The sequence below is a fragment of the Nylanderia fulva genome, unplaced genomic scaffold (genome assembly GCF_048542155.1).
Source record: "Nylanderia fulva isolate GAGA-0341 unplaced genomic scaffold, ASM4854215v1 Scaffold6, whole genome shotgun sequence".
In the NCBI taxonomy this organism is placed as follows: Eukaryota; Metazoa; Arthropoda; class Insecta; order Hymenoptera; family Formicidae; genus Nylanderia; species Nylanderia fulva.
The window spans coordinates 4,002,030-4,025,199 of record NW_028190698.1 but is presented as its reverse complement, the minus strand read 5'-3'; the positions used below and the strand labels follow the sequence as shown (position 1 = coordinate 4,025,199).

The 23,170-nt window shown below is 29.4% G+C and overlaps 3 protein-coding genes across 4 annotated transcripts; all 3 read right to left on the bottom strand.

Moving 5' to 3' along the window:
- Positions 1 to 136: 136 nt before the first annotated feature.
- Positions 137 to 12,525, bottom strand: ATPCL (ATP-citrate synthase). Of its 2 annotated transcripts, none has more exons than XM_029316982.2 (11): positions 12,237 to 12,525; positions 5,888 to 6,243; positions 4,972 to 5,165; positions 4,576 to 4,886; positions 4,171 to 4,489; positions 3,662 to 4,094; positions 3,214 to 3,539; positions 2,581 to 3,100; positions 1,958 to 2,263; positions 1,331 to 1,748; positions 137 to 1,264 (listed from the first exon to the last, which is right to left on the bottom strand). In XM_029316982.2, exons 2-11 carry the CDS (start codon positions 6,227 to 6,229, stop codon positions 1,173 to 1,175), a joined length of 3,261 nt encoding a protein of 1,086 aa, XP_029172815.1. In that variant the 5' UTR covers positions 6,230 to 6,243; positions 12,237 to 12,525; the 3' UTR covers positions 137 to 1,172. The 2 variants fall into 2 exon arrangements, with proteins under 2 accessions (XP_029172815.1, XP_029172809.1); XM_029316976.2 differs by lacking the exon at positions 12,237 to 12,525 and adding an exon at positions 6,852 to 7,076.
- Positions 12,526 to 12,884: 359 nt separating this feature from the next.
- LOC114941836 (serine/threonine-protein kinase 16) lies at positions 12,885 to 15,511 on the bottom strand. The gene is made up of 6 exons (XM_029316996.2): positions 15,240 to 15,511; positions 14,679 to 14,913; positions 14,394 to 14,598; positions 14,154 to 14,308; positions 13,933 to 14,067; positions 12,885 to 13,525 (listed from the first exon to the last, which is right to left on the bottom strand). Exons 1-6 carry the CDS (start codon positions 15,347 to 15,349, stop codon positions 13,409 to 13,411), a joined length of 957 nt encoding a protein of 318 aa, XP_029172829.1. The 5' UTR covers positions 15,350 to 15,511; the 3' UTR covers positions 12,885 to 13,408.
- Positions 15,512 to 17,913: 2,402 nt separating this feature from the next.
- On the bottom strand, positions 17,914 to 22,952 carry Hmt-1 (ABC transporter ATP-binding protein/permease Hmt-1). The gene is made up of 12 exons (XM_029316412.2): positions 22,697 to 22,952; positions 22,169 to 22,615; positions 21,666 to 21,865; positions 21,363 to 21,525; positions 21,082 to 21,287; positions 20,825 to 20,971; positions 20,471 to 20,694; positions 19,967 to 20,247; positions 19,788 to 19,888; positions 19,358 to 19,701; positions 19,092 to 19,249; positions 17,914 to 18,760 (listed from the first exon to the last, which is right to left on the bottom strand). The coding sequence occupies exons 2-12, from the start codon at positions 22,484 to 22,486 to the stop codon at positions 18,371 to 18,373; spliced, it is 2,532 nt and encodes an 843-aa protein (XP_029172245.2). The 5' UTR covers positions 22,487 to 22,615; positions 22,697 to 22,952; the 3' UTR covers positions 17,914 to 18,370.
- Positions 22,953 to 23,170: the final 218 nt, after the last annotated feature.

The window sequence follows — 23,170 nt, the reverse complement described above, 5'->3', positions numbered from 1 at the left end:
GTAAAATATGATAAATGTAAAAAGATAATAAGAACATTATCATAAAATATAGCACAAGAGAGAATAAAATATGCACAATTTCTCAATTTTTGTTAGAATTTAATACGTGTCATTATAAGTAAAATAGAACAAGGAATTTTTAGAGAGCCGCAGAATTTATTTTTGAAATCATGATTTCATTCTACAAAATAATATGTGCTTTGTACATGTAACTTGTCGTAAAATATGACAGCAATTTTGAGACATTATTACATTTTCATGGCCTAGTACAGATTAAATTTTAAATCTTATATTTTTTTTATTTTGAGTTCCACAAATTAAACTATATCATAAATGAATTTTACATAAATTGAAAAACATCTCCATATGTTATAATCATACAAATATTATTATAACATCTCTGCATCTCTCTAAAGATAAAAAAATATTAAATTAAATTAAAACTTGAGCGCAATACATTCATAAATATATATATATTTACTATCTTTTTTTATACTCTTTATATACTTTAAAATTGTGTACACATGAAAGAGAGAGAAAGAGAGACATTAATAATCTTATAACAAAAATTCTTACCTGATAATTTCGATTAAAATCATGTTAACTAATTAGTTTTTAGATAAATCAATTTCAGAGTTTTGAATCTATATGCACAAAAATGCACTTTGTGGAATGTGATATTGGAATTTGATATTTTTGTTTGTATCTATATATTAAATTGAGGCTGTAATTATACGACATATCGGATGTCGTTTAACATTTTCTTGTTTCTAATGTAAATCTGATTTATCATGTTCTAACTGTGAGCAAGTAATTAATAAAACGTTATATTTTAATTAACATTAATTAAAATTAACAAGTTTGAAATTAATAGATAATATTTATAAAAATATATGTCAAAGAATAAGTTAAATTTAGATATTAAATATATATATATATATATATATATATATATTTTTTTTTAAATAAAAATAATACGATATAATATTGTTTGGTGCATTGTGCGACATGCAATCTAATTTCGTGTGTACTGATCTCAATTGACAATTAATCGATCGTGACAACAGATCGACAATTAATATTCTTCTATATCTCAACTCGTTTATCTTTAAGATGTTTTTCGAACTAAGCGATTAAAGAGACATTAAGCATTATATATCGTGTGACAGTTCTCAATTATATTGCTCAGGTAGTACGTAAGAAATATCATCCCAAGGATGGCGATAAAGGCCTTGCTTTAATCTCTTCTGATCCATATAATGACCTAAAAGAAAAACTTGTCAATGTTTATGCATATTTAATAACTAATATAAATATATATATGACGTACCGATAAATCCTATACTTCGACCAAGGATGAAAAGGCTATTTATGGCACCTATTTCAACGTATTCTTGCGCCTCTTCTCTCGTAAAGCTACCACTATTCCGCAGCATATCGACGAAGGCGCTGGCGATAATTCCATCCACATTAAGAATTAAATTAGGCTTCTTACTGGTCGTTATTTTCTCAACCTCCAAGGCATATTCGACCAAAGGTTTCGCAGGAAAATTCTCCAACACGAATTCTTTAATAAGCTTGACGCGCATATCTGGATTGTTAATCGACTTGACACGATGACCAATACCCATAATTAGTTTGCCCTTCTTACGCGTGTTATTTACAAATTCTTGCGGATGTAGACCGGCGTCGTATGCCTCGGAAAACATGCGAGCCGCACCGTCTAAGGCACCACCGAAACGATCACCCTGCAAATTAATATCTCTTTTTAGAATACGAATTATCTCTCAACGAGACGTATATTTCCTTTATTAAGGCTCCTGGCTCGCCGCAACTATGTTAGATTGTGACGTAAAAATTCATCAAAGAATTTTCAGCGTGTGCTTCTCATCTCTGACGTCACAATTTCTAATATGATCGGCGAGGAGTCAGAAACCTAAGTTCTTTCTTTACTTACAATTGTCAAAAGTCCGGAAACGAGAGAGCTGACCAAATCTTTTCCAGCGCGCGCGCAAACGATGGTATTATGAGCTCCGGAAACAGCCGGACCGTGATCAGCTGTGAGCATCAACGACATTTCGAGGAATTTACAGTAGGTTGGGGGTAAACAACGCTGGAACCATAAGAGTGACACAACACCGCCGATGCCCACATTCTGTTTCAGCACCTCAGTTACAGGCATACCGGCGTACAATAATTCCTGTCCACGTTCATCGCAAATAGATGTCATGAATGACGCAGGTTTACGTATTAAACCAAGTTCCTGTTTATACGACATATATAAATATTATATTATATGCATGATGCTCATATATAATTATTTAATTTTCAATTATATTAAAAAATAGAAATTACGCGCTTAATAAGAACCGAGCTCTCAATTTGCTTTAAAAATTAATAGTTTTAATTCAAACAATATAAAGTATAAAAATAATATCGTGTTATATCAAAGAGAAATAAATTGATACGAGAGGAAATAGTCTGGAACACACAAATTCGCTTTATAAATTTTGTATCACGACTCTTGATAACGAAAATAGAATATCGCGTACTAGATCAATAAATAAAAATAAAACTTACCCTGGCCCAATTATAATCCATCGGTACTGTTGGCGGTGGAACTTCGGGTTTCGGCACTACCGTGCCGCCTTTCACCAGCTTTTCATAAACGGTTTGTATGAGATCGCCAAGAGTATCGAAGCTGTCCGGGACATAGGCACCAGCGGCCTTCAGCGCTGCGTTTTTCGCGGAGGCTGTCTCAAGATTGGAATGCGCGATCGAACCGGCATGGCCAAACTGCACCTCGGAATTGAACATACTGGCGCAGGTACCGATGCACCAAGCCACCAACGGCTTCGTGATCCTGCGGCTTTTCAATGCTTCACATACTTCGTATTCCTCGACACCGCCGACTTCTCCGAGCAGAACGATTAACGCCACCTCTGGATTATTCTGATAACGCATTATGTGATCCATAAAGGTAGTTCCCGGATAACGATCTCCACCAATGGCGACACCCTCGAGTACGCCGTTGGAAGCCTTGGAGATGATATTATTTAACTCGTTTGACATGCCACCGGAACGGGAGACGTAAGCGACGCTGAAAATAACGTTTGCTATATGAGTCGACATCGTTGACGTTGTTAATTAATCTTACTTTCGTACAAAAATTGTTGTGTTGAGAAGATATCTCCGCTGTGCGATATATATTACCTGCCGGGTCTGTATAATTTGCTATGCAGAATGTTGTCCATCATTCCACCAGTATTGCCGATTTTAAAGCAGCCCGGTTTCACGCCTCCCACAGTCGCCGGTCCAATTATAGTCACGTTTTTTCGTTGCGCCTCTAAGATCAATTTTCTAGTCATATTTTCAGGTATACCTTCCGCGATTATCGCGATTGTCCTGATTTGCGGAAACTGCAACGTTTCCATAGTACTTTCGTAGGCGGATCTTAGAGAAGCAAATGTAACCATTACATCCGCATCAGTATGCTTAGCCATAGCGTCTTTCATTTGTTTATAGACAGGAATGAGAACCTATTTAAAGAAGATAAAACCAATACAATTATTAATATTTTACGATTAATCTTATTTTATTTTATAAGTTTTTTTAAATATGTTCTGTGTTGTTAGCTTTTATTTTCCTATTCAAAACTTACCTCCTTATGGCCCCAGTAAAACTTTTGCTTATGATCGCCAGTGAACGGATAAACGATAGCAGCGACAGATGGCTCGAATCTTCGGCAAACAAAATCAAAATCCAACATACTCTGTACAGCTCTCGTCTGCATGCCCCAAATGATGGATTTCGTTTTATTGCTGAAAAGTTGTCTGTCACTGCTGTTCGAATCCACTGCATCAACAGCTCTTAACTTAGGTTGTTCTAATGGCAATTTGTTTTTGGACGGCGTAGATGGTGGTCCGACATCTTGTCCGGAAGGCAAGAGAAAGTTTGCAGTTGAGAATTCTTGAGCTTCCGGGTCGGGGATCGGTTTCTTTCCTAACGCCATAGCGCATATAGCTGTCATATGTGTTTCGGGACCGAATACGTGAACGGGAATCCCTAGACGTCTACCAACTTCCCGTATTATCCTGTCCGGAATAATATTCTATTAAAAATTACATTTTACTTCTTTTATTAACAGTATAAAAAATTTCTCTTATTTACCTTAAGCCTTCTTGATAATTAGGTCCGGCTCTTCTTACAAAAATTCGTATATCATGCTCTACCAGTTTGGGCTGATATTCCTGAAGGGCCTTAACGATACCTTTGAATGTCGCAGCTACATTTGTGAAATTAGCAATTCCACCTCCTATAATCAACACTTTCCCATCGGCACGCTTTGTCTTCGTCATCAAACTCAGGATGGTTTTTGCGTACTCGTAAGTTTGTTGCTCGCTAGGGGCACCGGAATATTCGCCATAATTGGCCAATTCATCCGCCGCACCCAAGTCGCAAATCGTGTCCGAATATATTACAGACGCACCTGTAAGAATTATAAAATCGTAAAATAGTATTTATAAACAAGCCACGAAAGAACGAACACGAGTTATTATGTGAACATCTACCGACCACCACCAGCAACCATTGTCCATATGCGGCCGTTTGGATTAAGAATCGTCAATTTTAAACTGGCGCCCGACTTGGCATCCAAATCAGCTATGTAGGCTTCCTCCGGATAAGCGTCCCTTCCAAATGGCGGTGGATAATCGATCTCACCCCAGTCTGGTTTGCATATAAAATCCGCCGTGGTATCCAGCTTGGCTGCGAGATCGAGTATATAAATTGCAGCATCCGTTACCACCAACGGATTGATCTCCATGTATGTGAAATATAAATTAACGTAAAGCTTATAAAGAGATTCTATGAATTCAGCAATCACCCTGTATTAGAAAGAGGAAACGTATATACAAACATATATATATATATATATACAAACATAATTTACAATGATTAAGCGTCACTTACACTTTTTTGTCGTCCGTCACATTGGTCAGAAGTCTATTGATTAATGTAGATCGATCCGGCAATTCGCCGCCAACTGGTATATCTAATTTCAAAGCTTTAGCATCGACATCTCCAATATCAACACCTCCTTGATGATGGAATAGTATTGTATCAGCTTTGCGATGAGAATAAATACAGATATAAACTTCCTCCTCCTGCAAGGTAAGTATGTAAAATACATTAAATGCTACAAAAATATCTCAATTTATAAAACGGCAGTTATATTTTAGCATATTTGAAATGAGCACATTAAACATGTAGACATATTATTTTAAAAAATTATATTTAAAAAAAAAATTATTGTATAAAAAATGATTACATATATGTTAATATGCATCTTATTGATTAAACTTGTTTTTCTACACAAAAATAAGATATCATTAAATTGTCACCATAAATGAGAGAATGAAAAATTATATATATTGTAAATTTAATTCATGTGTTCAATATATATACTACATTTTAATAACAAAAGAATTATATCTAATAAAGTGCAATGTTATACTGCGTATTTTACATGAGTATTTGTGTACTTTAATATAGCATTATCGACCCCGAAGATATTTTTAGACAAAATATTTCTAAAAGCACAAAATTATATAGGTAGAATGCGAAAATCGAATTAGAATTGAAAAATAACAAAAATTGAATATAAAACGACTTAGTGTGGGTGCTGTTTTCTTATTGTTGTATCATATTTATAACATTTAAATAATATTTTAATAATAATTTTTACCCAGAGCGATCGCAATCGTTGTTTTCGACTGGTATATTAAATTTTGTATCCTCCATTTAATGTATTATCATAATATATTTCAGAAATTTCGGTTTCATGTTTTTTAAGAGATACGCATTTACATAAAAAAAAGAATCTTACCGGTTTGTGCGGTACGAATGGCTCGATTATGAATGTTTTTAACTTTCCAGTCGCCTTGCCGACACGTTGTTCCTTGTTCATGCGTTGTTCGACCCATTTTTGTACCGTGGGTAAATCTGCGTTCACCTTGATTAATCCGAGCTTTCCTCGGCGTTTGATTAATTGATCCGGCTTCACGACCAGTTTCTCCGTCTTGAGCCACGGATACTCGTTGGCGATATCGATCCAATTTGTATCTTCCGTAATAGGCACGAATCTGCATTTTGTTACTTTTGTTCCGACAGAAAGCTTACGATTAATTAACTCTTTTCCAGTCGCCTCGCGAATTGCCTTTGCTGCCATTTTTCTTTACAATCCTGTCGACAGATCAATGTATAGATTTATATATTTTTACATATTTGGATACTCTATATAGAATAATTCCAAGATTAGATATGAGGATATAGAAAAAATACATAGGGAAAGATAATATGTACAATTGAGAAAATTCGATTCTACGAAAAAGTATCCTTATCCAAGTCTGATAAAATTTTATTTATATATCATATCTTTAATATATTTTCTTAAAATAATGTAGATTTTAATATCATATTTGAATATAAATATTCATATACATATTTGAAAATGTAATCTAAAAAAAATATATTTAAATCTTTATTATCTCCATCATACTTTCTTGCGTCACTGATTATATCACGTGATCAACACGTACATGTTTAATAATATTCCTTTGCGATAAATATAGGCAACTTATCACTTAACAATTATAATGTATATAGAAATATGTATTATATATTGGAGAGTATTAATATTTGTACATGTTCACTATTGTAAACTGATTATGTTCTGGCCTTTAAGAAAAAAGATTTTTGAGACTTAAATTGCAGAGCTTTTAAATAGATGGATTTCTTTGTTAATTTTTTAAATTAAAATTTTGGTGATAAATGAAAATTTGTGTATGTACCTGCGAGAAAATGATTCGATTTCTCGTGGATGTTGCTGTTCTTACTGTCACTAGCTAACTGTGAGCTTTCAATGTGACACCACGATATAAAATATATAACACTACCATATTCCCGCCTGATATCACGAGATATCGTACGATTTTACGAAGGCTCTTTTTTTGATATTTTGTATCTCATTCGCTCTCTCTATCTCTCTCTTACAATTTATCTCGCGTACTTACATACATATAAATTATTTATGAATATAGTACAGAAAGAGAATGTATTGATGATATCACATGTCTTTTCTGTGACCGGTTATAAAAAAATATACGATATTATCGAAGCGGATAATTAATCATGTGATTAATGGCGTGACATAATTTCAATTAATATTAAAGCTATATTAATATTTTTAATAAATTGCTTTGACAGAATTATAAATATATTCATAGATATTTGTTTCCCTAATTAACTAGTATCCGAGGGGAAAAAAAACTCTTTTTTCATAAGTTTACATCTTAAAATGTAAATTTGAACATAATACATAAACTGTGTGAATAATGTATGAGCTATTAAAAATTTATAAGAATAAATCTTTACACTTATATTGTTAATGTATCTCCCCTCTTCCTCCAATAATCCTTGACTTTGAAAATTTATGTCACGATCTTGAACTTTCAAAGGGTTTGCAGCAAAGATGAAATCATTTATAATTAAAACATTAATATATACTTGACGAGAAGAAAGAAAATATATCAATTAATTTAATAGTTTAAATAAGTTTAATTTAAAAAAAAATTGTAAAAATTGTTCCTCTTTCAGTTTTTTCATTAAATATTACAAAAATTATTAAGATGTAAAAAAAAAAAATTTTTTTTCGAGAGAAAATGAACATGGAACATACACATGAAGTTAAACTTATTTCATAGAAAGCCATTTGGAGATTTTTGAGTTGATTTTTCAATTATTTTATATTTGTGTATAATTGTAATATATATATATAATTATTTTTAACAATTTATGTTAAACGTAATTTTTATGTTAAAAATAATTCTGACTTAAAAAATTAAAGAAATTCACTACTCGGAATAAATTAAAAAGTTAAATATCTATGCATTACTTTACAAGAATTATCGTGTTAAATTCTAAGAGATATTCATATTATATATTTCGAAATAATGTTGTAAATATTTATATCTTTCAGTGACTATTAAGTAAAATTAAACTAATTTTTGTGGATAGACTTGTAATTATTTTTCAATCTCATTATTGTGTACTACGTATTCTTTTGCGATAATGTTATTTCCTAGTATATAGATGTTACATGCGATTTTGAAATTAATTCAAAACTAATACTGTTAATAATTTATACAGGGTGTTAAAAAATTAGACCGATAAACTTTGAAGAGAGAAAGAAGACTTCGAAATAAATATAATATTTATATTTATAATAATATTTTTTGTTACTAATTTTCTCTCCAACGTTTAGTTTTAATACTACATGATATGAGATATGAATGTGATTTTTTAGTTTACTGTAAAAACAATAAATTATTTTTATATGTTTGTTCCTGTTTTGTTCAAGATTAAAATGCAATTTAATTTTTCCACTTATACGTTTGTTTATTTTGTTTAACTTACTTCATACCATGTAGTATAAAACTAAAAACGCCGTAGAGAAAAATACTTAACAAAAAATGATTATTTTGAACTCTTTGATTTTTTCCTTCAAAATGTCAGTCTAATTTTTTAACATTTGTACATCAAATCTGTCTCTTTATATGAGACACATTTTCGCGACACGAGAAACAATTAGTTATATACATAACATAATATATCAATTACATTTCAATATGTATCGCCTTACAATTCCGTCAGAACAAAGTGCAGATTTTTTGGTTTGCATACAATTATCACATAATGTACATATTATATATAACTCCTTTTATGCGCGTTTTTTTCATGTCACTAGTACATACATTATACAAGGTCGTTGCATGTCACGCATAATAGTAAATGATAGCAAAAAGCCATTGATAGGAATGCAAGATAATAATAAGTTCAAGTTAAGTTCTTGCTATTGTAGATTCTTTTCTACCACTGAGACTAAAAAACACTGAAATTTTATTTTAAATAAAAAAAAGAAAGGTAATGAAAGTTTCGGAATTGCTCCGAATCTCCCTGTCGAAAATCTAGATTCATTTTCGATGCAAAAAAATGTTGATTCAGTTAAACAACCTAATTGATGCTATAAAATAATTTATTTTCCGCATATTTACTTGTTCTTTTTTTCGTTAAAAGTTCGAAGGAATTTCAGAGTCGAGACTATACATACATACTAACAAATACATAAATGAATACTAAATAGCGTCCGCATGCGTAATTTGAAACACTCAAATAATTATATTCGTGCAGAAAATCGTACTATTACACATATATATACAGGGAGTTTTAAAAGATTTATAATTATCCCGATTCATCTTTAACTGTATAATAATCTCTTAATGATTTATTAATATATTAAACATTTTTACGTAATTTTTTTATACATGTTTTTTCCTCTTCATCGACTGAAAAATGAAGAGCAATCATATTTTTCCAATGACTAGAAGTTACCAAGCAAATAAGAAATTATATTCTCCATTTGACTTTTAAAGAATCGGTTAATATGTTTGCTCGACTAAGATCATATAACGTTATTTATTCTATGTAGATAAAAGTGTTAAAAACAAAATTACATTCGCATATCCGTTATAATAAATGAAACGCGTTTTCCACACTGAAAAAACTATTTATGCAAAATTACATGATTATGTTAGGTTTTTCTCCGATCCAGAATAATCATGCAATATTGCTGCTATTTATATGAAAGATTATATGTAATTTCATATGAATATATTCTTAAATATTTTCAAAATTAAAAATATTTCACTGAACAAGGAATTACACATAGAAAATGTTATAAAATAATGTTATAAATAAAATAAATAAATACTTAATAAAATAAAGTTCTAATAAAGTAAAAGTAGTAAATTTAAAATTACACATGATTTTTGCATACAAGTAGTAATTTTACTTATATTTTACATGTAATTTTACATTAATATGTATTTTTACTTTAAAAGGCATGGACAAATAAATTACAGTAATTAGCAATTAATTTTTCCAATTCTGAACAAGTCATTTCCATGTAAAAATACATGGATTTTTTTCAATGTAGTTATCAGAAAATTCAAACTTTCTTTAGATTTAAATTTATATCTTTATAAAATTGACATTATATATTCTATTGCATTTATACATATATATATATATATATATATATATATATATATATAATATATTAACTTGAGTTTTTTTTAATTAAATGGGACAAGGTGTCTGAAAATTTGATGGAGAGAAAAATAATGTTGGGGTCTTTAAGGCATAAAAAGCCCCCCCCCCCCCCCCCCGCATTTTTTCTTAAACGGAATAACTATATTTTTTCATATTTAATTTAAAAAATTTAATTCAATAAATTATCACTAACAATGACGGAGAACACAATTTTTTAACACTTTATGTGGGACTATTCCGGAAAAAAGAATATATTATAGTTGCGCAAAAACAACCTTCCAATGTTATCTACCTATGAAAGATAAACGCGTCGTCCGATCGCGAATAAAGAACTGAAACGTCTTTTTTTTTGACGCGTTGCATCTTTAACGATTCTTGCTTGCATAATTGAAAATGTGGAACGTACATCGCGCACTCGAACAATGCGTAAATAATTAGCATTTCAAATATTATGATAAAATACTAAGAGTATAGAAATTACCTAGTTTTATTATTAGATTATTTTAATGGAAGAGAAACATAGTATTGCACTTAGCGAATAGATTAATGTCAATATTTTATTATCTGTTGTCAAAGAGATAACTTAATGTAACGTTAAACAATATATACAGGGTGTCTGAGACCACCCGTACATTTGAAAAACTGAGCGTGACAGATAAAAATGTTTTAAACAAAAGTTGTAGGGCTTTAACAAATATATAAAATGGATACATATTTGACCTTGATAGTAGTTATGAAAGAAGTCTCAAGGTCAGTTTTCAAAAGTTTTCGAATTATTTAGCATGTATGGGTGGTCTCAGACACTCTGTATATTCAAAATAACTTTTCAGTGAGCTTTCTGAGCAAGAATTTTGTATAAATTGTAAATAAATATGATATATACTCTATTTATTGTGTGCAATAAAATTATTTCTTGACATTGCAGTAATTTACATCAAGTATCATTACAATTGAATGAAGCATTATTATTTTAAGTGTCATTCAAAAAGTGTTTTATCTCTTATATCAAGTAATGTCTATTAGATAATAAGATAAATTAACGACAAATCAAAAATAAACTTTTGATAGCCATTGAAAATTTAAAATTTGATATAAAAAGTTATATTATAAATCATATGAAAAATAAAACATGTTAATTTTTTTTATTCGAAACTTCTCAATCGAGATCAAATATTCGCTCTGTTCTAAAATTTCACCGTAGAATTTTCACTCTTCTTCTAATAACATAGATAAAATGTCATTATGCAATGCTCTGCCTTTCACCCACTTTCTCTAACGTGATCACGTGGTCATCATGCAAATGAGTAGGGGGAAAGCAGTGAAAGAAGAAACAATCTTAATTTAGAGTAGAGAAAAAACAGCTGATTTATAAGAGAGAGAGAGAAAGACATCTAGAATACAGAAATGCCAGAAAAGCGAAAATAGAGTATATCAATAATAAATTTCTAATCAATAAGAGATATTCGAAATTAAAAAAAAAACAGAGAAACAATATATTTGATTAAAATATTTATATCTAAATCATATAAATATTTTTTCAAACCACCTATATTTTACACATACATACACACTAAATTTGTTATATATATATATATATATATATATATACATACATATATATATATAAATTTTGACAGCTAGTGTGATCAATACCGCATTGTCGAGGATTATTACACCAGATATATTTTTGTTCGAAAAATTTCTCCCTCCCCTCCCTACACATCTTTTTCAATGTCACAAACGCGCTTTGTATATAATAACAAATTTCAAATATTTATTCGCCGCTAAATCACGAATGCGAGAGAGCCGGATGACGTCGTTGCTTCGCATACTAAAAATATATTCTTGAATGAAAAAGCGACGCGAGATCCTATCGCGCGATAAGATTCGCGAAACGAAATCATCCGTGAAAAAAGCGAGTCGAGAGATAAAAATATGTAATTGTAAAATATTCGTCGGGGCTGAATCCGCGAAAGAGGTTAGAACTTCGAAAGTGCTCGATGCGCAACTAGATATTCGTAATCTCCATATCGGCGATGAATCGCTTCGATGATCGATTTACTCACAAGTGACAGATGACACGTCCGGCTTCGTAAAATCGTTGAAAACCACTGGGAGATCCTGAAGAATTCCGTGAGCGAGACCCAGCGTGCATCCACTTGCTCGCGCTGCCATGAAAAGATTACTTGAGCTTGAGATTCTCCTCTTGACTGCGTCGTGAAATATTGCCACAATACGGGCGCGAAATATAACTTTTTCGGGGAGGCTGATTTCCCGTTCGCGGGAATAAAAATCAGGCCGAGTGACATCGCGGCACGGCTCGATCTTAGAAACAATCGGCAACGAAGACGCGATCGAGACACCTACGTGATAAAAAATGATAACGATTTAAACTTTATTCAAGGCGTCCATGTGCTAAAAATATCAGATTTCACGCTCTCACGTTGGCCATGGATGCCAATCGCAACGAATAACAGTGACGTCATCGGCAAACGTCACATCGGACGATCTTTTCCACGTATGATACGATGTGTGCAAAATACGTGGAACCGGTTATTATAGGACCAATTGTATTCCTTTAGAAAGAATTGAGCCAATTTAATAAAATTTAATGGTACAATGTAAGATGGAAATGATTATGAGACAATAAAATATAAATCTTTTCCAATTACAATATTAAAGACAATAAATACAGCTGAATAATCATACTAACGATAATGAAATTTAAATATATTAAAATAATTCTTTAAACGTAAAAAGAATTTTTTTGCATTTGTTGTAACATACCTGATCACGCCGTGCATTAATAAAATATACATTAACATTAACATATACATTTCTTCTCCCATGACATGTATATATTAAAATATTGTTTTTTGTTACTTATTTTACTTTTTACATATTGTAAATTAATGTATTAAAATTACATGAGGAATGTATGAATCTTGAATCTTTATGCCACGTGTGTTTAATGTTTCTGAAAATAACGTTTCGTTCTTTTCATTATTATTATTATTTGTTGCCATCTCCCCTTGGTCATTTGAAACTCTTACAAATATAATTTGATGTATGTAATTGTGATGTTTTTTTTCATATTGCTTATAGGCTTGTATAAATTGATATATAAATGCATTCATCTATCTTTCCCTTCTTTTTCATACATTGCACAATATTGCGTGATATTTCTTAAAGGCATAGCTTAAATCATTAATAATAATAGCTTATGCCATGTCAGCAATTACACTCTACCTTCCAATTTGGCAATGGTATCGTGCACACTTTCTATTACGCTATATATATATGGACGTTCCATCGGATTGACTTTCAACATTGACAGGATTAAGTTCTGCACATCCTGAAAAAAATATAATTTTTTAAATTATATTTAAAGATATCCTCGAAATTAATACCATGCAAAAATAAGGGCATAAAAATCTGTCCACCTTTAGAGAAAAAGTCTAATTTCATTTAAAAATTTAAAACAAGAATTTATATACTGAATTTTATGTATTTACTATAAATTTAACATTTATAATTAATATAGTAAATATTATTCAGATATTAAATGTTTACTTTTTGTTTAAAAAAATAAAACAAATCAGAATAAAAAGTAAAATATAAATCTATCAACAATTAAATTTATAATAAATATTTCATTTTTCATGTTTTATTGCAACATTCAAATTTTGACATGTAAAATTAATAAATGTTACTAATAATATTAATAATGGATAGACCTATAAAAAACACAAAGTGTACAACCTCATTATACGGAGTATCTTCCGGAAATGTTACATGTGCACTCATCACGGCAAGAGCTACGCTGTCACCACGTTCGTAAACAGTATCAAAAGGAGATTTAAAATAACATAATGCATATAATATACATCCCAATGACTGAAAAAAGGCAAATATAATAAAATCTAGTGCACATGTTATTTGCAAAAAATATATTAAAAAAAATATAAAAGTACAATACTTACCCAAATGTCTGTTCGTTCATCAACCATGGAATAGCTCTCGACGTTGAATAATTCTGGTGCTCTATATGGCATAGAACATCGTTCAGCTGCTAAATCTTGTAAAACCCGTGCAGCTTGAGTACCACATACTTGAACTCTGGCAGTTGCCATGGAACCTAAACAGTAATTTAGTATTTAATGACGAAAGAAATTGAGGTTTAATAACTAAATATTAATAAAATATAATAAAAAATAATCTACCCAAATCCATAATGACTGGTGTTCCATCATCGCTAAGTACTATATTTGCAGTTTTCAAATCTCTGTGTGCAAGAGGTTCTGGTTTAATTTCGTGAAGTGCTTTCACCCCCTCGCAAATCTGTAGAAAAATGCTAAGAATATCTAAAGGATTCATGTAATCACAATTCTTTGCTCGCCGTTCTAATTCATTCGCTAAAGTTCCTCTCTAAAATGGCAAAAATATTGATAAATTTATCAAAAAGAATGTAAAAAATATATCTTGATTAAAAAGTTGTCTTAACTTACGTGATAATATGGTAAAACAATCAACACTTCACTTGTTGTGTTGAGAATTGGATCCGCTGTACCCTTGCGTGTCGAATCTACGCATTCTATAATGTTTGGATGATTTATCAACTTATAATACTCAACTTCTTTCCCTGCCAATTGTTGATCATCTAATCCATAGCAAACAATTTTTTTAATAGCGTACTTTTTGTGTGTAACAACATCCTCAGCTAAGAGTACTGTGCTGAACCCGCTAAAAAATAGAAAATTTTGTCACTTGTTACACTTTTTTAGAAATATTAATTGCCTTTATAAAATTTTGATAGACTAGAATAAAATCTCTTTGTAGATAAAAAAATATCCCTTTGTGTTTATATTGCATCAAACACAAAAATTAGGTTAATTGTTTAGAAATCATTTGTAATTAATGCATTATTTTGCATTTGATCGACAGAAATATTAAAATTATGAAAAATAATATAATATAAAAGATAATATAATATGAAAAATATAATATGAAAAATATCAAAATTATGAAAAATTAAACATTTTTATTAATATTTGTTTGATGAAACTTGCCCTTCGCCGAGATGTTCGCGGACCCTATATTTCCTCGAGTTTACCGTAATGGTCTCTTTGGCGCATAAACAACCCATCCTTAAAATTATATTTAGACCTAGACTATTCATTTTCAGTTTATTTTCATCACGGCAAAAATCAAAATAAATTTGGCAAGAATTATCTTGCCGTTCGTTCGTTTGCTCGGAGCATGCAAACGTTTTGACACGTCAAACAACGTCAAATAACTAAGTTAGGTTAGATTAGAACTCGGAATTTTTTGTACGACGCCAAATTCGTTATTATCGCCATCTATCGGACCAATTTAGAAGTTTAGTACATTTTCGGTCGGTAAAATTGCACTATCGATAAAATCGCTTTTTAGCGCTATACAAATTGTATATTTGTGTGTCATCTTCATTATATTAAATATAAATTAATATATATATATTAATATATACATCCTCATTATATTAAATATATTAATATATATATATATTAATATATAAATAAATATAAATTAATATATGTATATATATATATATATATATATAGTAATATACATTATATAGCTAATAATCAAATACATACATTAAAAAATTTGCTATCGCAATTAAAAATCAATGTATCAATTAAAAATTATTTATTTTATCAATAAATATATTATTATATTATTAATCAATTAAAAATTTATTATAATAGCTTATTTATCTTATTGATTTATTCATATAATATTATAGTTGCTTTATTTTTTCATACGCAAACTATTTTTAATTGCGATTGATTAATGTTGTGTTAAAAATAATAGAAAAGTTTAATTGTTATAAATAGAATAATTAAAATTTAATTTAAAAAATAAAATAAAAGACCGCATTTTTTCTAATTACCGTTTGCAAACGGTATAGTAATAGTTTACAACTACTTTTTATGACACCGTACAACCATTTACATCTACGTTTGCGCAATTGTAGAACAGGCTTATTTAAATCACCGAAATAAACAGAGGAATAAACAATAGATTTCATACAAACGACAAATAAAATAATAAATAATAAATTATTCTATACCTCTTTTATGTAATGTTACTGATGTTTTTCCAAACTTCTCATCCTTTCTTATTCTTCCTGGCTGTTTCTTTATGACGCAATATTCGATCACAAAAACAATTAATTACGATCACTCATGCACTATTCATTAGAATGTATAATAATCACACAGCACTTGCACAATATATATATTCTTAATGCTAATAATTGTACACAACATATATATGTTGTCTTACACTCGCGAAATAAATGTGTATTAAATTATAAAAAAGTCGATATAACATTAGATTTTCCATAATTCGTTCTGAAAATAATGAGAATCCAAATTATACACACAAATCGCGATTATAAATTCAAATTATAAATTATATATAAATTAATATTAAATTCAAATTGTAAATTATTATATATATATAAATTTTATATAAATTATAAATTAATTATAAATTATTTGGCACGGAAATTATAATTGCGAAGACTGATGATCGCTATATAATGATTATAGCGAATCATCGTGTATTGTTTAACGTTATACATATTATTAATTTATTACGTTTCAAATTTAATACCGACAAAACTATACCTCTCCGCTCGAGTCTCGCCACGTGAATGACAGCCGAACGACTGCATATAAATAACAGTATGCATTTGTTCACGTACTAATATACACCGCGAAGGCCGAATACATAATATAACAATTGCGTATTTGGTTATTGACATATGACATATAAAATATTTAACGCGCTACGAAATAAAATTATGTGAAAAACATTCTATTACGGCCTTATATTTTTCTAGAAAATGATAATTAAATTATATTTATTGTTAGAAATCAGCAAAAAGGAAAATTCGATATATTTTAATCTATATTCTAATTTGCTAACGAAATATTTATTTGTATAAAAATTGCAATAATAAGACAATAATTAATTTATTACTTTTAAAATAACATATAGAATCATTATTTTAAAATTTATCGTATTACTCGATTTTGCTGATTAATTAAACTTTTTCTTAAAATCATAAATTTATCTAAATATAATTATCTACTAAATTATTTAAATTTAAATTGTAGCTATATGAGTAAAATATTTACATACCCATATACATATATAAGTATATAAATTCAATTTCACAATCTTTTGTCTTGAACAAAAAAGAATATCTGAGTTTCGGTTTCGGTTTGAATGCCTGTCAGATAAATTGAGAAATCTAAAAAAAGAGATTTCAATAGAAATGTAAATAGTTATTGAAATAATATGAGTACAGTCACAGCTAAGGTAAACTGATTTCTGAGAAGCTATAATTTGAACTCTTTCCACATTTAAATATCTTAATAAAATGTATTAAATTTAAAAAAAATTTGAAACTAACATATAAATATCAAACTAACACATTAATTATTAACAATAAAAATTACCACCCAGGTGTTCTACATATTGACATGGGCGTTTATCGCGAGTTATTATTTTGCATGGGGCAGCAACCGGCCAAGTGTATCAGTTGCATCTATTGATGAATCTGGTTGGAGTCCGGATGGAACTTTTGCGAATGAAATAATGTCAGGAATAACAACGGAATGAAAGAAGGATAAAAAAATATGAATCGAGCAATGCTGTGTATACTGTAATAAGAATTATAAAGCAAAATTAAAATTAGGAGGACTTTATTACATCTATTTTCCATCAAAAGCCAAAATGTATTAACTAGAGAATAACTAGAAGTCAATTTTACACAAATAACAAGAATATTCTCTTGCGTCAAAATCTAATCTACATATAAATGAACATTATCCTTTTGTAGTCCCTTAGCCTTCCATGAGCATTTAGACAATATTTTTATATAAAGTTGCCATTTACTTATTCATTAGTTCTTTTTTTCATTCAGAAATTAAATATATATAAAACTAATAACTTTATATTAACAACAAATACTATATGTATATATACACGCGCGAGCGCACATATATAATATATGTATATACGTATGTAACAACAAACATATAATTCATATATCAATATGTATGTATGTGTGTGTATGTGTATATATACATATAATATTTATATATAAAATAAAACTCTATTATAGATTTTTACTTATTACTAATTAGGACGTCGCATTTTTTTCATGTTTAGAAGAACTTTCCTCATCCTCATCATTCTCTTGATTATTTTCAAGTTGCGCCTGCCACATTGCATTATAAACACCATTACATGAAATTAATTCTTCATGTTTACCTCTTTCAACAATTTCACCATCTTTAAGGACAATGATCTCGTCTACATGAATAATCGTAGATAATCTATGCGCTATTATGATAGTAGTTCGTCCAGCGCATACTCTATTCAATGCTGCTTGTATATTACGCTCCGCTTGTGTATCTAGAGCACTCGTTGCTTCATCCAGTAGCACTATTTTAGGTGCTTTCAATATTGTACGAGCAATTGCGACGCGTTGTTTCTCACCACCACTGAGCCTAAGTCCCCTTTCACCGACCTAAACGAAAATTAAATAGTTTAAGTTAAATCCATTGCAAGAAGATAATTACAAATATTTTATAAGTACAGTAATTACAAAGCAATTTTATTTACTCAAATATAAATTATTCTTTCTTTATTTATTAATTTATTCTTTCTTTATATAATAAATACATCTTTAAATTTATCTTTAAATTTATCTTAAAATATGTTTGTTAGATAAGAAGCAATAATTAATAAAGATAAAACAGAAAGAGATGAGGAATTGTAACAAAAAGTACAGAAAAAATTATATTAAAAATTATATTAATATAAAAGAATCTAATTCTAATGTATCATATTTAACAAACCTGTGTTTCATAACCGTTTGGAAACGTGAGGATCCTTTCATGGATATCCGCATGTTTTGCAGCAGCGATTATATCTGCTTCCGGTGCATCAATACGACCATATTGAATATTATATTTTATAGTGTTGTTGAATAAGACTGTATCTTGCGGTACGACACCTGATACGAATTACGAGATGAGTATTTTTTTATCAATATTAACAGATAATCGTCAAGTAAACGAATAGATCGGCAAAAGAAAACAAAAATGCATAATACAGAAAATACCTATGGCACTTCTCAGAGACTTCTGTTTAACGGTTTTCACATTCTGCCCGTCGATTAATATCTCGCCTTGTTCTACATCGTAGAAGCGAAATAGTAGTCGCATGATGGTACTTTTTCCAGCACCAGATGGACCAACAAATGCGACAGTTTTTCCTGCAGGGACGGTAAAGCTAATATTTCTAAGCACGATTCTTTCCGGGGTATAGCCAAACGACACATTGTGAAACGCCACTTGTCCCCGCTTAACATCTAATATTTCGGCTCCTGGTGCGTCTAGTATTTCTTGCTCTTCTCTGAGCAGTTCGAACATATTCTCCATATCGACGAAATTCTTCTGAATAGCCCTTTGAATAAAAAAATTTATTCAAATAAATGAACTGTTTTAAATGATAGATTTACAATTAATGTATAATCAATCAATTAAATTTACCTGTAATATGTTCCAAACCAATTTAATGGTACATAAAGTTGTATTATATAACTAGCAAACAAGACGTAGTCCCCAACCGTTAAACCTTCATGGAAAACAACCTACGAAAAAATTAATGTATCAATGTAGTTTACTATTATAATTAAAAATTGTTTTTTATAATAATTAAGATTGTTAACCATATGTAAACATAGCAAAGATCCAGACAGTAAACCACCACAGACAATTATGTTTTGCAAAGTATTCAAAATATTTAATGTAATATTCGATTTCCACTCCTGTACTTGAAAATCTAAGATTGCATTTTTATAGCTGTCCACTTCGTATGTCTCGGCAGTGTAATATTTCACTGTTTCAAAATTAAGTAAACTGTCAACACTACGTGCTTTTTGAGCATTATCAGCCAAATTCATACGCCTTTGGAACTTTGTACGCCATTCCGTGATTAGAATCGTAGCAGCTTAAATTGAAAATTTATTGTAAGAAAGACTTTGGTAAAAAATTACACATTATATACAAAAAATTAAAATTAATAATTTGCAATCCACCAATTTCTACTATGACAATCTAATTTATTGTTTACTTTTACGATTATATAATTTATGTTCTAATGTTACTCATTGAATATAACAGGTCACAAAATATATTATAGAATAATATACTCTCAATTATATTACACTCACCAATATAGAGAATCATAGTCGTTAAAACGATGAGACCAAACCATTTATTAAATGCACTGACGAAAAATATGACAGCGACTATAATATCAATAATAGTGGGCATAATTGAAAAAAGAATATAATTAAGCAGATTATCAATTGAGTCTGTGCCACGATCCATGACTCTTAATACTTCACCAGTCTTTCTCCCAAGATGCCATCGTAAGCTTAATCCATGTAAATGTCTGGAAAACATTATATATGAAATATAAATATATTCTATTTTTTACTAAATATAGTGATAAGAGCAAGTTTTGTGATGCAATTTTAATATTTATAGAATTAATATTATAGAAAGAGATGTATTTAACTCACTTAAATAATTCTATTTCTACTTCACGAGTAGTATATTGCTGAATACGAATCCAAAGAAAAGATCTCAAATTGTTTAATAAACCCATACCACCTGTACCACCGCCTTGCAAAAATTTGAACAGCACATATATCAATACTATATCCCATCTATAATAAGAAGTAGCAATAACTGATGATTAATGGCACAAGAAAAATATATTGAAAATCAATAATAAATAGAAATAAATGAAAAATCTTACAACTACATTTTTACATACCTAAATTTCACAGGTTCAATCACAACACTATCCACAATCTTTTTATTGTAGATTGGTACATAAAGATTTATCAAACGTCCAGATAGTAATAACATTAAGCAAAATATCACTCTTAACTGAAGTAAGAAATCTTTTGGCCATAAAAATGGGGCTAAGACTTTAATCTTGTACCACAGATTTACCCATGTAGAAACATTATCTTGTCTCTAAAAATATCACTATAAAATTAATAACATTTCCTAATTATATATACTACAAAAATATATAATAATGTTACTTACTCTTTGATAATATCGCGAATGTAAGGTTGAGTCATCATTAAGCGTTCGATAATCAGAATCAAAAATACCAGCTATGCCAGGAGCTCGTAGACCAAGAGCAAAAATTAACAGATTACTAACATAACGCAAAACAAATAAAGCCATTTCAATCTGGTCTGTTAAACTGTAAAAAAAATCAAATTTAAATTAAATAAAATCGATTAATAGTGAAAGAATACTTTGAAAAAAAATTATCTTTTTATATGACTTATCCATTCATACACAAAGTAAATGCAATCTGTTTTTTTTCTTCTATAAACTTACGAGTTTAAGTGGAACCACCATTCCAACTTTCCAATGTTAATAAAAACAAGATTTTCAGCAACAAATGCCAAAGTCCAAAAACCCAGTAGAACCAATCCATGGCCATGTGGCGGTACACTTGGTAAAAGTTTGTGTCTTTCAATTTTCAGAATATAGATCGAATATGGATAAACAATTACTGTTAATACTGTCGAAAATATCTGCAAAAGAATTAGTGATTATTTACAAAGATATTTCGAATTTGTCTTATATTTAAAATTTATCTTATCTTATATTTATCTTATGCGAGAATAAATAACTTCTCTTTCTAGAAACTAAGATATCAAATCATATCAAAAATAGCATATCAAAACATATCTATTTTAATTATAATAATAAAGGTATAATTTAACATAATAAATATATAATAAATATAAAATTAATACATAAAATAAATATATAATAAATATAAAATTAATAATAAACATATAATTCAAAAAACTTATATATACAACAAATCTCACCATATAGCCATAGACCATCCCATCATCCAAGACTGTAGCTTGTAAAATTATCCTCAGTACACTCAAGAAGGGAACAAAGAACAAGAAAAACTTCTGCAAAGTATACAATTTGCTTCTCAGCAATGTGTTCTCATCGATGTCTGTTCCATACTTGCGATATATCCATAATTGGATGGATCCAAATATAATTAAATATAAAGAAATTATAGCAGTGCTGATTGTGTCCATAAAACACTTGGACACACCATGATCCACCCAAATGTCATTAAAAGTTATGTTCGGAGGACAATATCTCATGACTGTTGTATTCATATTCATTGACAAATTGATAGAAAATAATTTAATATCATCACTTCTTCTCTAGACGTTTTTGCATTATCATCCTTCATACACAACTCAAGGATGCATATCTAAGCCCAATATATTTTAGAATTTAAATTAATATTTCTGAAATAGAGACATAGTTATTAATATCTTCACATTAATTGCGCCTTATTATTGTATAATATTAACATCATTTATACATACCTTGCATATTTTTTTTATTACAATCGCATTACACAAAAATGCGAAATTACTGTTATAACTTTATCTCGTGTTTGCTAAAGGCTATCTTACATTTTACACAACAAATTCATCAGACGTGCAATTGGTTGTCAAATGGGGAATTTCTGAAGTCTCTATATAATTGCAAGAATTCTCTATTTTACAACCAATCGCTATGCTTGAATCGCTAAACTCTGTTATATGAATATAAACCAGCCTTAAATCTGCACATATGCGCAACTTATAAAAGAATAAAAAGCCGGGTCCAGACTAAATAAATGCAGATTGATCAATTTTGAAAAGAAAGAGCATTTACAATGAATTCTATTATTAATCATATCAATATTTAATCTGGATTCAGATTAATTCAAGCAAGAAGAAATTGATCTATTCTTATTTTAATATTACCAATATGAACATAAAAAGCAATTTTTTAAATACATTTTTATTATATAC

Excerpts from the sequence above, each read along its gene's own strand:
- ATPCL (XM_029316982.2), bottom strand. The coding sequence starts at position 6,229 with ATGGCAGCAAAGGCAATTCGCGAGGCGACTGGAAAAGAGTTAATTAAT. Across the intron at positions 5,166-5,887 it reads CATTCGTACCGCACAAACCG|GAGGAGGAAGTTTATATCTG; the intron begins GTAAGATTCTTT and ends CTTACCTTGCAG. Across the intron at positions 4,490-4,575 it reads GACAATGGTTGCTGGTGGTG|GTGCGTCTGTAATATATTCG; the intron begins GTCGGTAGATGT and ends TAATTCTTACAG.
- LOC114941836 (XM_029316996.2), bottom strand. The coding sequence starts at position 15,349 with ATGAATAGTCTAGGTCTAAATATAATTTTAAGGATGGGTTGTTTATGC. Across the intron at positions 14,599-14,678 it reads TTGTTTTACCATATTATCAC|AGAGGAACTTTAGCGAATGA; the intron begins GTAAGTTAAGAC and ends TTGCCATTTTAG. Across the intron at positions 14,309-14,393 it reads ACCAGTCATTATGGATTTGG|GTTCCATGGCAACTGCCAGA; the intron begins GTAGATTATTTT and ends ATTACTGTTTAG.
- Hmt-1 (XM_029316412.2), bottom strand. The coding sequence starts at position 22,486 with ATGAATATGAATACAACAGTCATGAGATATTGTCCTCCGAACATAACT. Across the intron at positions 21,288-21,362 it reads ATTCGCGATATTATCAAAGA|AGACAAGATAATGTTTCTAC; the intron begins GTAAGTAACATT and ends TGATATTTTTAG. Across the intron at positions 19,702-19,787 it reads TGGTTTGGAACATATTACAG|GGCTATTCAGAAGAATTTCG; the intron begins GTAAATTTAATT and ends TTTTATTCAAAG.